This window comes from Macrotis lagotis, chromosome 1 (assembly GCF_037893015.1).
Source record: "Macrotis lagotis isolate mMagLag1 chromosome 1, bilby.v1.9.chrom.fasta, whole genome shotgun sequence".
Taxonomy (NCBI): domain Eukaryota; kingdom Metazoa; phylum Chordata; class Mammalia; order Peramelemorphia; family Peramelidae; genus Macrotis; species Macrotis lagotis.
In genome coordinates, this window is record NC_133658.1 from 929,678,157 (window position 1) to 929,691,379 (window position 13,223).

The following is a 13,223-nucleotide window of genomic DNA, read 5'->3' on the forward strand; positions in this document are numbered from 1 at the left end:
CTTAAAAAAAAAACCTTAAAACACAAAAAATAATTAAGGACCCTAAAAATTATCTAGTCTAACCCACTAATAAACCTCTGAGAAGTGTTCTGCCAACCTCCACCCAAAGCCCTCCTGGGAGGGGGCCACCACCCATCCACCACCCATCCACCACTCATCCACCACCCATCTACCACCCATCCACCACCCATCCACCACCCATCCACCACCCATCCACCACCCATCCACCACCCATCTACCACCCATCCACCACCCATCTACCACCATTTTTTGTTGCCAAATTCATCTCCCTCTGCTCCTACACTTGCCTCTGGGGTTATAGAGCACAGCTTCACTCACAAAACTGCCCTTCAAAAACTTCATGATTGCCAGATACCCCAAGCCCTCTAATCATTTGTCCTCTCAAACCCAGTCCCTCTATCCCAGAGCCCCTTGGTCCTCTGCTCCCCAGCTCCCAGAATCCCTAAGTTCCTAGATCTTCAGAAATAGTTTGCCTTTTAACACTAAAACCTATAAGCTTTTGCCAGACTCCAGATCCCACCCTACCAATTTCATAGCTCTCCTCAACCTCTCAGGACCCTCTTGGTCTCTACTTTCTTAACTCCTTTAGTCCTTTAAAATGTCCTCAATCTTCCAGGGTCTCCTGGTGTGATCTCTGGATCCCACCAAATTCTGAATCTTACAATTTGTCATCTCAGATTCCAGCCCCCAAGCCCCTATTCACCCAGTCACCCCTCTAATCCCTAGAAGCCTAGAGATCATACCTCCTGAGTCAGAGTCATGATAATTGGGGTCCAGCCCCTTGTCCAACAGTCTTGCCACCTTGTCAGATGTACCAAGCTGTACATACTCCAGAAACTTCTTCAACCCGGTCTGGGTCAGGACATACACACATGTACACACACACACACACACACACACACACACACACACACACAAATAACAGCACATTTAGAATCATAAAAGAGTAGGGACTGATGGGGAAAGGATGGAGGATGGGAGAGGTTTGGGGCCACTCTCTTCCCATAGCAGATGTCCTCTACCTCCTTTCTCTAATGGACTCAGGAGTCCCCAGTCTAGCCCTCTCAGGGGGGAAGGAGTTTAGGAAGGGATAGGAATGGAGACTTCCTGGAAAAGAAGTCAGAAAAGGAGTCTCTGAGGGTCAACAGGGGATGCTCGTAGAACCATAAGATGAGAAAACAACACAATGGGGCCACAGGAGTGAGGTTGCAGTCAGTCAGTGAAATTCAATCATTCAAAAAGTATTTATTAAGCATCTGCAACAAGACCCTGAGTTGGGAGCTATGGATAGAAAGACAAGAAGAAGGTATCCCTTCCCCTCAAGGAACTTGCCTTTTACTTGAGGAAATTGAAGGAGGACCCACAGCTGCTTCTCTCCTCCCACCTCCCATCCCACCCTCTTGCAAAGAAAGAGAGATAGGAGATATAAAGAAAGGAATAATTACAAAGGTAGGGAAGTAGACACACAGTGGTAGATAGATGAATAGATAAGAATGATGATAGATAGATAGATAGATAGATAGATAGATAGATAGATAGATAGATGATAGATGATAATAGATAAATTGATAGGTAGGTAGACAGAGAGGTAGATAGATGGATGGATGGATAGAGAGATGATGGATAGAGAGGTAAGCAAGCAGACAGGCAGGCAGGTAGGTAGGCAGGTAGGTAGGTAGGTAGGGTAGGTAGGTAGGTAGGTAGGTAGGTAGGCAGGTAGGTAGGTAAGTAGGTAGGTAGGGGAAAGTGAAGGAGGTTGAGGTGGAAAGAGATGTGGAGAAGAGAAATAAGGGGAGGGGAGGCAGGGGGCTCCTGGGGGGGGGGACCAGGCCAGACTGGACTGAGGTTAGGGAGACCAGAGGGAAGCAGTGGGGAATGGGGGAGGGAAGGGCAGAGAGGAGCCTCCTGGAGATGGCCAAGAGAGGCTTTCCAGGAATGAGAGTGGAGGAAGGGGGGGGGCAGGAGGTGTAATGAGGGGAAGGAGAGCAGAAAACCTGGTGGTAGTGAGGGGGGGAAAGGGGAGACTGGCCCAAATCTGGGGAAAGGGGGAGGGAGTAAGAGGCTGGGGGAGGGGTGCAAGGAAAGAAGGAAGAGGAAAGGGAAGAGTGTCATAGGAGGAGGTGAATGAGGGAAGGAGAGCTGGGATGGCAGTGGGAGGAAGAAGAGCCATGGGAGAAGGAGACTAAGGTGTTAATGGGGCACGGGGTTAACGAGTCCTGGCGAGGGATGGGGGGGGGGAGAGGAGCATGGGAAGGAGGAGAGAAGGGGGCAGGGAGAAAGAGATGGCAGGAGAGATGGGGATCGATGGGAAAGAGGCAAGGAGGAAAGCCAGGGAGTAGAGATGAGGCCAAAAGAGTGGGGAGACAGGGGGCCCCGAGGGGGGAGGCTCGGAGAAGGGGGCTTTTCGGGGGAAGCGGAAGGGCGCTGAGGCCCAGGCCTCCCCAAGGGGAGGGGGACACGAGGTGAGGGCTTCTGGAGGGCCTGGAATGAGGGAATGGAAAGCTGGGGCAGGGGAGACGCGAGAATGAGGAAGAGGAGGGAGAACAAAGGGGACAGAGGACAAAAAAGAGACAAGAGAGCCGGGTGACAGGGGTCAAGGAGAAAGGACAAGAGAGATGGGTGGGGGCGCTGGGGAGAGAGGCGAAGGGCCAGAGAAGGCAAAGACAGATGGGGTCAGAGAGGACAGGGGGCAGCGGGACTGAGAGAGGTGAGGGCCACCGGGGCCCAGGGACCACGGGGGAGTGGCCGGGGAAGGGGGGAGACTGGAGCTGGAGCACCCAAACCCAGGAGGCTGGGGAGGTAGGAGGGGAGCAGCAAGGCCGTGATCTGGGGGAGACGGCCCCCGGGGGGGGACAGCCCCCTCCCGCTTGGCTCCGGATCTGGGACAGGACACCGGGGACTGGGGCGTAACCCAATTCAACGTTGCCCGAGGCAACCGTTCCCCTCCCCCAAATGGGGGAGGCAGCGGCTAGAGACAGCTTGGAGCGCCCACCCCCCACCATTCCTGCTAGCCGCACTCACACATGTGCCAAACCCCGACCCCCCCCCCCCCCGCGCCCCTCGTCCCCCTTACCTGACCGGCGGGGCTGTGGAATCCCAGTCGGCGGCGCCCGCGGCCCCCTGTCCCCCCTCCCTCCCCACCCCCCCACCCCCCCGAAGACAGAGACCCCCCCTCAGGCCATGCCCCAGCACCCCGGAGGGGGGAGGGGGGAGGGGAGGACCGGGGACCTCACCCCCCCCTCGGCCCGGGCCGAGCCCTGGGCATCCGCAGAACGCCCCCTCCCTCTGCGGGCCGCCCCCCGGGCCGCCTCCGGTGGGCTCCGGGCTCCGGGCTCCCTCCTTCCCCGCCCCCCTCGCGGCTGGCAGGCAGGCTCGGCGGAGGCTCCCGGCTGCCTTCTCCTCCTCCTCCTCCTCCTCCAGCCGCCGCCGCCGCGGCCGCCTCCCGCTCCTTCCTCCTGGCCTCCTCCTCCTCCTCCTCCTCCTCCTCCTCCTCCTCCTCGCTTCCTTCCTCCCTTCCTTCCCTGCTCCCTCTCTCCTGCCGCCTGCTCTCCCTCTCTGTCTCTCCCTCTCGGAGTGTGTGTGTCTCTCTCCTCCCCCTCGCCGTTCCCTCCCTCTCCCAGCCGGCAGAAGAGACCTCGCCCCTCCCCACGCCCCCAAACCCTGCCCGCCCCTCCTCTTCGCGAGTGGGACCCCCAGCCCTTTCGTTCCCTCCCCGCCTCCCACTGAGTCCCCCCTCCCGTGACCCGCCCACCTGAGGCTTGGCCCCTCCCCCTGCCCCCCCGCACCCCAGCCAACCCACGCGGATTGAGGAGGCCTTCCCCTTCTCACCTTCCTCTCCTTTTCCGCCTCGGACCCCCCCCCCATCACCACCTTGGAATGGTCCTCCTTTCCCCCTCGGTTGTCCAGCTGGGGGGGGGGCTTCCTCACCCTAAGCCCCGCCCAGCCCTTTCAGGCCCGCCCCTTCCCCCCTGAGGGCCGACCATCCTGAACTGACCCCCTCCGGACTGACCACACTCATACTCACCCACATGGGACCACACACATTGGCACATGTTCACACGCGCACCTAGGTACATCCAGACTCCTCCACGCCCAGACCCAAACGTGTTCACACTCATAATCCGAGCTTCCTTATTGGCACCCTGGAACACCACCGGCATCATCTTGTGTTCCACTTGTCGGGGACCTGTTGGGTGGCTCCCTAGCAGACTGACAGCTCTCTGGGAGCTAAGGCTGGCTCCGCGGTGCCTTGGCAGCTCCGCCACTGCCCAGTCTCCCCAAGGCAGAGGCCAGGTCCATTCATTACTCCAGCCCAGGTCTATCCCCTGCTCTGATGCAAAATGCCCAACAGCTCTCTGCATCCCTTCATTGGCGGTGTGGAGATTAGGAGACTGAGAATTTTGGATTAACCAGGGATCTGTCAAAAGTGGTCCAGGAATAGCTGGGGCCTATTGTAGTCCTCAAGTCACCAGAACATGGAGGACCAGACCCTGTCATGGCCCTCTTGGGCAAGCATCCCCCCTGCTCTGTGACTGAATAGCCACAACCAGAGGGTCTCCCTGTGCCTGTATTGAACAAGGAAACCTAGTTTGACCTTAACATGGACTGACACTAAGAGATCCCCTCCTCCCCATTCAGGGTCTCTGCCTCCTGGTCTTCTCTTTGGTCCTCACACTTGACTGTCCATCTCCCATCATCTAGCCTGTGCAGCCATCTGCCAGGCCAGGAATGCCCTTCCTTCTTACCTCTGCCTCCTGGAGTCTCTCCCTTAGTTTGTTGATTCTGTTCAGGACCCATCTTCTGCATGGAGCCTTCCCTGGTCCTCTCCCAACTGCTGGTGCTCTCTCCTTCCCCAAGGATCTGGTGTGTAGCTACTTTGGATGTATTTGCCATGATTCACTCTCTGTTCTTCTGTGCATTTTGACACGAGCAGCTTGCTCCGTCTCTCTAGAACACAAGTGGCATTGTTGGCCCTCTTTGGCCTTGACTCCCGATGGGTACCTGAGAACAGTGTGTTCAGAATGACTGACCAAGTCATGGAACCATTCAAAGCTGCTGCTGCTCAGCCCACTCGAGTGATGATCCTTGTTAAAAACCAACAAATGGCAAAAACCAAGGGATCTTGTATCCTCAGCACCTTCCAGGACCTTGTCTGACAAGACATTGTCTGCTCTACAGCTTGCAAATGCCGACCTGGTGGGTCCATTCCCATGTTTTTGTTAAGAATATCAATCATCCCTGTAATTCCAGGCTGCTTCCTAAGACAAAGAGTCATCTTCCTTCCTTCCTTCCTTCCTTCCTTCCTTCCTTCCTTCCTTCCTTCCTTCCTTTCTTTCTTTCTTTCTTTCTTTCTTTCTTTCTCCCTTCCTTCCTTCCTTCTTTCCTTCCTTTCTTTCTTTCACCTCTGGACTCATTTTCCAGCTTTAATAAACTATGATTACCTGGATCTAAATATCTGCATATACTCATTTTTTCCCATTCTAGGAATGGAAAAAATGGGAAAGAAAAAAGAAGAGAAAACATGTTGCCAGAGCATCTCGAGGATCATTAGAAATCATCCCTTCCTTCCTTCCTTCTTTCCTTCCTTCCTTCCTTCCTTCCTTCCTTCCTTCCTTCCTTCCTTCCTTCCTTCCTTCCTTCCTTCTTTCTTACCTTCCTCCCCCTCCCTTTATTTCTTCCTTTCTTCCTCCTTCCCTTTTTTCCTCTCTCTTATTCTTAAGCTAATGCAAAATGGTCATATAACTTCAGAACATCCCAGTGTCCAAAGGGTCACAGTGACAGATGATCCAAAGGGTGATGGAGTAGCAAGGCTGCTGCATTTCTCCCAGGAGAATGGACCAAGAAGTGCCTTCAAGGGTGTGATGGATGAAACAATTTACCAGAAAAAGAGCTGGGCAGTGTGGATAGTGAGGGCACCTTTGGTACCCAGGCACATTAAGACCCTCAAGGAAGACGCTGGGGACAGAGGGTCAATAGAAGAACTTGAGCAAGGATCCAACAGGCCTCTGGACCAAGACCTTCATTCAAATAATACACATTTCTTTCTGGCCCTTGTATGACTATGACCTCTCCCCAGGATTCACGGGGGCCAACCTCAAGCCCCCTAAAATGGGACAAGTCAGTTCTTGTCACTCTCCAAATGGGATTGCTTTGCCCCAAGGTTGGTCACACCCCACATGACCGGGAAGAAAGGCAGTTCCTGTAATTGGTTGGGGATTCCAGTTCTCTCCCTCATTGAATGATTGGTTTATGAAAAGGATGAAAGGGCCCACTGAAGGGAAAGCCTGAAGAAGCCCACCATCCCCTTTAAATAGTGGTTACTTCCTCTAACAATGTAGATAGCAACCATCCTCATGAGACCTAGTTCCTTTCTACCAGAAATATGCCACATGAAGTCCACCAAAGGATCTGGTGGTTTTCCTGGAGCTCTCTGCTCCCACTAAGAGCCAGAAATCCTCCATCACCTATATTTTCTATACAGGAAGGGAAGACCTTCAACCCCCTACTCAAGATTTCCTATTGCCCCCAGAACAAATACAAAATGTTCCGTTGCATGCTCAAAGCTCTTCATGACCTGCTTCCTTCTACCTTCTCAAGCTTGTTACACCTCAGTGCCCACTATGTCCTCCAGTCCCCTGTCCCTGGCCTTTTGGTTGTTCCATAAATAAGACCCTCCAATGGCAATCCTGCTATTTTCTCTAGTTCCACACACCTAGAATGCTCTTTCTTCATCATCTACTAACTGGTTTCTGTCAGTTCCTACCTACCTTACAGGAAACCTTCCTCAATTCCTCTTAATTTTAGGATCTGTTAATTATTTCCTACATATCCTGTTCAGAGTTTGTTTGCATATATTTTTATGTTCTCCCCCATTAGATTGTAAACTCCTTGAGGGAAGGGATTATCCTTTGCCTCTTTTTTTAGGTTTTTGCAGGGCAAATGGGGTTAAGTGGCTTGCCCAAGGCCACACAGCTAGGTCATTATGAAGTGTCTGAGCCCGGATTTGAACCCAGGGACTCCTGCCTCCAGGGCCGGTGCTTTATCCACTGCGCCACCTAGCTGCCCCACCTCTTTTTTGAATTTCCAACTCTCCCTGACCACATACCCCATACAAAGCCCCCTATGCATATATCATGTCCATGTGTACTGGATGAACATGAATACTACACATACACTTACCTTCACCCCTTACATTCATGGGCTGTTATTTGTCTTTTGTTTTTGAAGAGAATTAATGACATAATGTGTGATGTCTTGACTTCTGTATAAATTGAATTGAAGTAAGGCAGAATGGGACAAAAGTCAGGATGACTGGGATAGATTGGATTTCAGGGGATGACCTTGGTATCCTTGATGCTTGACCAAGTTCTAAATCTTCACAGTGTCTCCTTCAGCCACCTTCATAGCCATTGGAACAAATTGTTCGCATTTGCCCATTCTTCTGGAGGAAGTCTTCACTGCCAACTCACCAACAGATATGAGAACCAATGGTTCCCCTCAGGATGGTTTAGTTCATCTGCTACCAAGTTGCAGCCCCCTTAGACCCAAACATATAAAAGTCACAGAGAACTATAAGACACACACACACACACACACACACACACATACAGAGTCTCCCTACTATCTCTCACACACATATCCATATGGCACATACCTTCAGCATAGTGGGAGGACTTGGAACCAATGACTTTGGAACCTTGCTATCATGAAGTCCTCTAAGCTTAGAATCTCAGAGCTGGAAGTGAGGTCAGAAGTCTTGCCAGAGCAGAATGCCTTCCTTCCTCCATATCCTGTCCCTGCCAGGTGATGATCCAATCTCTTCTCAAGCATTTCCAGTGACAGGGAGCTCACTGTGTCCAGAGGCAGCCTATTCTATATTTTTTTCCTCGAAGAAGACCCTGACATCAGGGAGATGACGTCATGACATGCATGGGACTTAGATTTGAGTGAGGGGGTGGTGTGCTAAGTCACTCCGGAGTCATCGCGATCAGGTGACCAGCTGTATGGATCAGAACGACAGGAGATGGCCCTGGAGGTGAGGGTTAAGTGACGTGCCCAAGGTCACACAGCTAAGTGTCGGAGTTCAAATTTGAATTCGTCTCCTCCTAACTTCAGGACCGATTCTCACCCACTGCGCCACCTAGCTGCTGTACAGACCAGAGAAAGCTGAGTGAGAGTGAGAGAGTGAGAGCCAGAAATAGAAAGTGAGAGAGAACTGGGAGGGAATGGTATTGTTAAGCACCTGTTATTTGCCAAATGCTGGGCTGAGTGAAAGGCACTCAAATCCAACAGGCCCTGCCCTCAGGGATCTCACAGTCAACCCAGGGCGCTGTGGGGGGGAGAAGGGGTACACAGCCAGTTTGGACCCCAGAAGCTCTGCAGAGACCTGGTTCTAGGTCCTGGGTTTCAAGATGGTCCTTCAGATGCTCAAAGACCAGGTATAATATGGCTCTCTACCCTGGTCAAGCCCATCTGGATCAGAATGTTAACGCTCTGTGTAAACTATACTGCCCACCACCAACCAGATGATCCAGAAATGATCTGACCAGAGCAGAAGCCAAAAAGAGCCCTGGCTATGCCCTCTGCTAGAGCAGTGGCTGCTGGGCTCCTCTTGCCCCTGCCCACTCCTGAGAGCGAGAAGTCCGATAAGACCCTGAGATCACTGCCCCCACACAGGTCACTGAATTTTTGAACCCAAGGAGACAGTTTTATACTGGAACCAATTAAATGTCTTTATTAGTTCTAATTCATCCCTCCAGACTACTGAGCCCTTTGGGAATTCTGCTTATATTGTCCACCTTGTTAACTATTCTTCCCAGCCTATTGGATCCACCAAACCACTGAGCAGGAACCTGGCTCTGGGGCTTCTTCCATTCCATGCCCCTCCCACCCCCCCCCCCAAAGACCCAAGGATTCAAAAAGTTGACTCCAGCCCCTCGAAGAGTCCCTGAGTATAGGCCCAGCATCCCTCCCCACATCAGCTTCTGGCACAGTCCTTTAGGTCCCGGCTCCGGTTGATCTTGGTGGCCCAGGCTCCTAAACCCCAGCTTCAGTGCCCCTTGGGGCCCAGTCTCCTAAAGCCCCAGCTCCAGTGGCCCTCGGGGATGGATCACCTAAGCCCCGCTCTTCTTTCTCTTGTTCTGCCACCACAAACATCCCTCCTAATGGGAGTCCTGGGGATTAAAAGAAAATTCCAGAAATTCCTGGTGGCAAAGTGGGAGCCATTGTCATGAGAGTCCTAGCCCAGGCTTCAGCTGAGTAATGTCAACTATTTAGCTGGGCTCCTTCCATCCCCTCTGGGAATGGGACTCCAAAATGGCAGGAGAAATGGGACTGGGCTCACTGCCACCACAGCCCTGGGACCAGCCAGCTGGGGGAGGGGAGGGGGGAGGGGATCTTGCTGGAGGGACCTCCATGGGCATGGGGGAGGGGCTGCAACCTTACATCCCTAGGATTCAAGCCCTAGGCTCTGGGTCCTAAAATTCTGAATATTTGAGGAGGACAACTGAAGGCCCTAGATCTCTTGAGTTCTAAGAAACCCCTTGAAACACATCCATTCCTCCAGCCCAGCCTGAACTCATGGAAAGAATGGGGCGGAGAGCTCTGGGAAGTAAGAAGGGAGGAGGTGGAGGGGGGACCCAGGGCGGGGGAGTCGAGCTAGGGAACGTTAGAGGTTTCCGGCCACAGCGGCAAGACCTCCTGGGAGCCAAGGCAGGGAGGGATAGCAGAGAGGAAAAGAAAGAAGGGAAAAGGAAGGAAAGAGAAAAAAAGCAAGAGAAAGAAGGAGTGGAGAAAGACAGAGACAGAGACAGAGACAGAAACAGAGAGAGAGAGACAGACAGACAGACAGACAGAGACAGAGACAGAGACAGAGACAGAGAGAGGAAGGAAGGAAGGAAGGAAGGAAGGAAGGAAGGAAGGAAGGAAGGAAGGAAGGAAGGAAGGAAGGAAGGAAGGAAGGAAGGAAGGAGGGAAAGAGGGAGGGAGGAAAACAGAAAGGCAGACAGGACAGTGAAGATTAAGAGACAGAGATAAAGAAGAGAGCCCATCTCTGAGGCCAGGTGTTCTGACGGGGCCGGACCATGCAGTGGGTCTGGATCCTGAGCTTCCTTCTGGTCCTGGGGTCCCTCAGTAGTGGGAAAGGAAAGAAGGGTCTGGGGAGGAAAAGGAAAGGAAACCAGGCAGATGCCCAGGCAGACGAACAGGAGAGAGAGTCCCTTATGCTTAAGGTAAGCAGAATAAAAGGAAGGTGGGGGTGAGATGAGGTGGGATGGGAAAGGTCTGAGGGAGGGGAGGTAGAAGGGGGAGATGGAGAGAAGGACGGGGCTAAGGGAGATGGAGGCAGCTGGGCCTGGACTTGGGAGTTAGGGAAGCTGGCATTCCAATGATGGGTTTCAAGCTTCCTAAGTAGGCCAATCACTTGTGCACTTAGCCTCAGGTTCCCCAAATGTAAATCTTTCACTACCATCTAAATGTCAGTTATAATGGGGAGCAGACCTGGAATAAAGAAAGGATGAGGAAGAATTCTAACATGGGAATCAGGAAAGAGGAGAATGAGGAATGGAGAGAAAAGGGTCAGAGAACAGGAATCATGAGCTGGAGAAGAGCTGCAGGGTTGGAAGGGGGTGGAGGACCGCTGGGACTAAAGGGGTCCCAAGCCTGGAGTAAAACCCTGCCCCCCTCACCCAGCAGCATTTACAAGAGGTTCTGGAGCTATCCTCTTTCCAAGGGACCGGAAGCCCACCTAGAACTGTCGAGGAGAATGGTGCTGGCGGGGAGGAAGATGACAAAGACCCCACCGTGAATCCCACCCTCAGCTTGGCACCGACCCCCACACCCGAGGACGCAATTTCCTATATCTGTGAGTAATGGGAGGGGAGGGCATCACCTTTGGATGGTGCTGAATTCACCTCCTACCTTGGGTCTCCCTCCTCATCCTCAGAAACAGGCCTGGTTCCAACCAGAAGCCCAATCCAGCCAGTGTTCCCCCTCCCACTGGCCTCGCCCTCTCTGACCGTCCCTGGATTCATCCCAGCTGAGCTCCCCTCTGCCAGACCTCCCCACCCTAGGTCCATGCCCAGGGATGACCTCCATGGACGTTTTGCCAGCCCTCTGCACCCTAGACCCATGCCCCCAGATGCTCTGTCGCCCCTCCCTACCCTAGGCCCGTGCCCGGGGATGCCCCGGCGCCCCCCTCTCACAGTGGTCCTGTCTCTCCTGCTCCCTCCCCAGTGGGTCGCCTAACCGGACTGGATTCCGGGCTGCATCAGCTCCACGTCAGACTCTACACATTGGATGCCAGGGTGGCAGAGCTATCTCGGGGGCTGCAGCTGCTGAGGAAAGAGGCCCGAGACACCCGGGAGGCCCTGGAGGCTCTGGAGGCCACCCAGAAGCAGGGGCGCCGAGAGCGAGGGCGCCTGGAAGGTGAGTGTGCGGCAGGGGCCCCGGGGCTGGGGGCTGGCTGGGGTCCTGGCCAGGGCGGACTCGGAGTGGAAGGCGGGGAGGCTGTCCGGAGCAGGGTCTGCTGGGGCCCAGGAGCCCACCCTGTGCACCACTTCTTGCAGGCTGCCTGAAGGGCCTCCGCCTGGGCCACAAGTGTTTCCTCCTCTTCCGGGATTTCCAGGCCCAAAGTGCTGCCCACGCCCAATGCGGGGTGCGAGGGGGCAGCCTGGCCATGCCTGCTGACCGGACCCAGATGGAGGGCCTGAGCCGCTACCTGAAGGCTGCCCTGGCCCCCTACAACTGGCCCGTGTGGCTGGGCATCCACGACCGTAGGGCAGAGGGCCTCTACCTCTTCGAGAACAGCCAGAGGGTCTCCTTCTTTGCCTGGCATCGAACCCCAGTCTTGGATAGCCCAGGGGCCCCCACTCCTCATGGCCCAGGCCACCCTGCCCTGGGACCTGACCAACCCAATGGGCGAGAGCAAGAGAATTGTGTGGCCCAGGCCTCAGATGATGGCTCCTGGTGGGATCACGACTGCGAGAGACGATTCTACTATGTCTGTGAATTCCCCCTGTAGGGACCCAGACTCCTGCCTCCTGGTGCCCTCCCATCACCCTCGTACCCCCCCACCCATCATTCCCCTCCTGGGATCTCTCCCTCCTTCCCTGTCTCTCAGCCTCCCTAAGGTCTTCCTCAATGACCTTTTCCTCCTCCTCTCACCTCCCCACCACTCCCTTGCTTGTCCTGGAGCACCCCAAGACTCTCCTGGCCTTCCTTTGGTCTCCTCTCCCTCTACTTTCCTTTTTAGGGGGAGTTCCAGAATTCCTCCTTCAAGATCCAGATCAAACCCACCGGACCATCTACCCCCTCCTCCGAAATCTCAGCCCCTCCATGAGTACACCCAGAAGTTCAGAGGGTCCCTCCCCTGCCGGGACAAGGGTCTCCTTCCTCCCCCACCTGGTGCCTGATGCAGGGCAGGCCCCCCAAAAGGGCACCAGAAAAAGCTGACTGACGACCATTAATGGAGCAAGCTGCCTTGGGAGGTAGTGAGCTCCCCGTACCTGGAGACTGGATGACCTCGAGTCAGTAAGGCTACCAGAGCTCGGTGCTCAGTGGGTGAATGGATGAGATGATCTCGGAAGTCCCAGCTCTAAGGTCGGGGAGCTTCCACCTTCCCACGTGTTGCCCACCAAGGACTGGCCGGAGGGCTCCTTCCTCCCCCCTCCCCCTCGTCCTCCCCAGCTCCCTTTCTCTGCTCTCCCCCTCGGGTGGACCGGGAGAAGGTGGGCCCTCAAGGCCCCTGCAGCCAAGGCTATGATGACAAGCAGGAGGGGGAAACATAGCAGGGCTGAAAAGGGAGGCCTGGGAGTGGGAAGACCTTACCCAAGTCCTTTCCTCCTTTGTGAAATAAAGCTTAGAAAGAGGCGGCACAAGACCAGGCGGCCAGTCTGAATAATTCAAAAATGATTTATTAAGGGCACTGTGACTGCAAAGGCAGCATGAAAACAGCCCCTTCCCTCAGGGGACTTACCTGCTTCTGGTAGACTTCCCCTCCCCCCCCAGCCTGTCTGGCCTAGGCAGGGGTCCCCACAAGGGCTGCCCTTTGGTCCTCCTCTGTCTCTCCTAGGTGCTAAGCAGGCCTCCCAGCTCTTCTGTCCCCCATCAGCAGATGGCCCTCACACACTTCCCTAGGGCTCTCTGTGTCAGAACACGGGAGAGTGGAAATGTTTTCTCTCTGCCCCTAAAGCACCCTGGGAACC

At 54.4% G+C, this 13,223-nt stretch overlaps 2 protein-coding genes across 2 annotated transcripts in view; one reads left to right on the top strand and one right to left on the bottom strand.

The window, feature by feature from the left end:
* SHANK1 (SH3 and multiple ankyrin repeat domains 1) overlaps window positions 1-4,914 on the bottom strand; it is a 77,619-nt gene extending 72,705 nt beyond the window's left edge. The window contains exons 1-5 of the mRNA XM_074220254.1: window positions 4,767-4,914; window positions 4,016-4,438; window positions 2,805-2,900; window positions 2,387-2,502; window positions 765-888 (exon numbers count right to left, since the gene is read on the bottom strand). Of these exons, the coding sequence (XP_074076355.1) occupies window positions 765-888; window positions 2,387-2,502; window positions 2,805-2,900; window positions 4,016-4,438; window positions 4,767-4,914 (907 nt within the window). The remainder of the gene's footprint in view (window positions 1-764; window positions 889-2,386; window positions 2,503-2,804; window positions 2,901-4,015; window positions 4,439-4,766) is intronic.
* Window positions 4,915-9,693: 4,779 nt separating this feature from the next.
* CLEC11A (C-type lectin domain containing 11A) lies at window positions 9,694-12,888 on the top strand. Its single transcript, XM_074193785.1, has 4 exons — window positions 9,694-10,250; window positions 10,714-10,882; window positions 11,254-11,445; window positions 11,586-12,888. Exons 1-4 carry the CDS (start codon window positions 10,104-10,106, stop codon window positions 12,038-12,040), a joined length of 963 nt encoding a protein of 320 aa, XP_074049886.1. The 5' UTR covers window positions 9,694-10,103; the 3' UTR covers window positions 12,041-12,888.
* Window positions 12,889-13,223: the final 335 nt, after the last annotated feature.

What these genes read in the sequence shown, in the direction of transcription:
- CLEC11A (XM_074193785.1), top strand. Translation starts at nt 10,104, where the DNA reads ATGCAGTGGGTCTGGATCCTGAGCTTCCTTCTGGTCCTGGGGTCCCTC. An exon ending in GAGAGTCCCTTATGCTTAAG is followed by an intron (nt 10,251 to 10,713) that starts GTAAGCAGAATA and finishes CTCACCCAGCAG; the next exon opens with CATTTACAAGAGGTTCTGGA. An exon ending in GGACGCAATTTCCTATATCT is followed by an intron (nt 10,883 to 11,253) that starts GTGAGTAATGGG and finishes CTCCCTCCCCAG; the next exon opens with TGGGTCGCCTAACCGGACTG.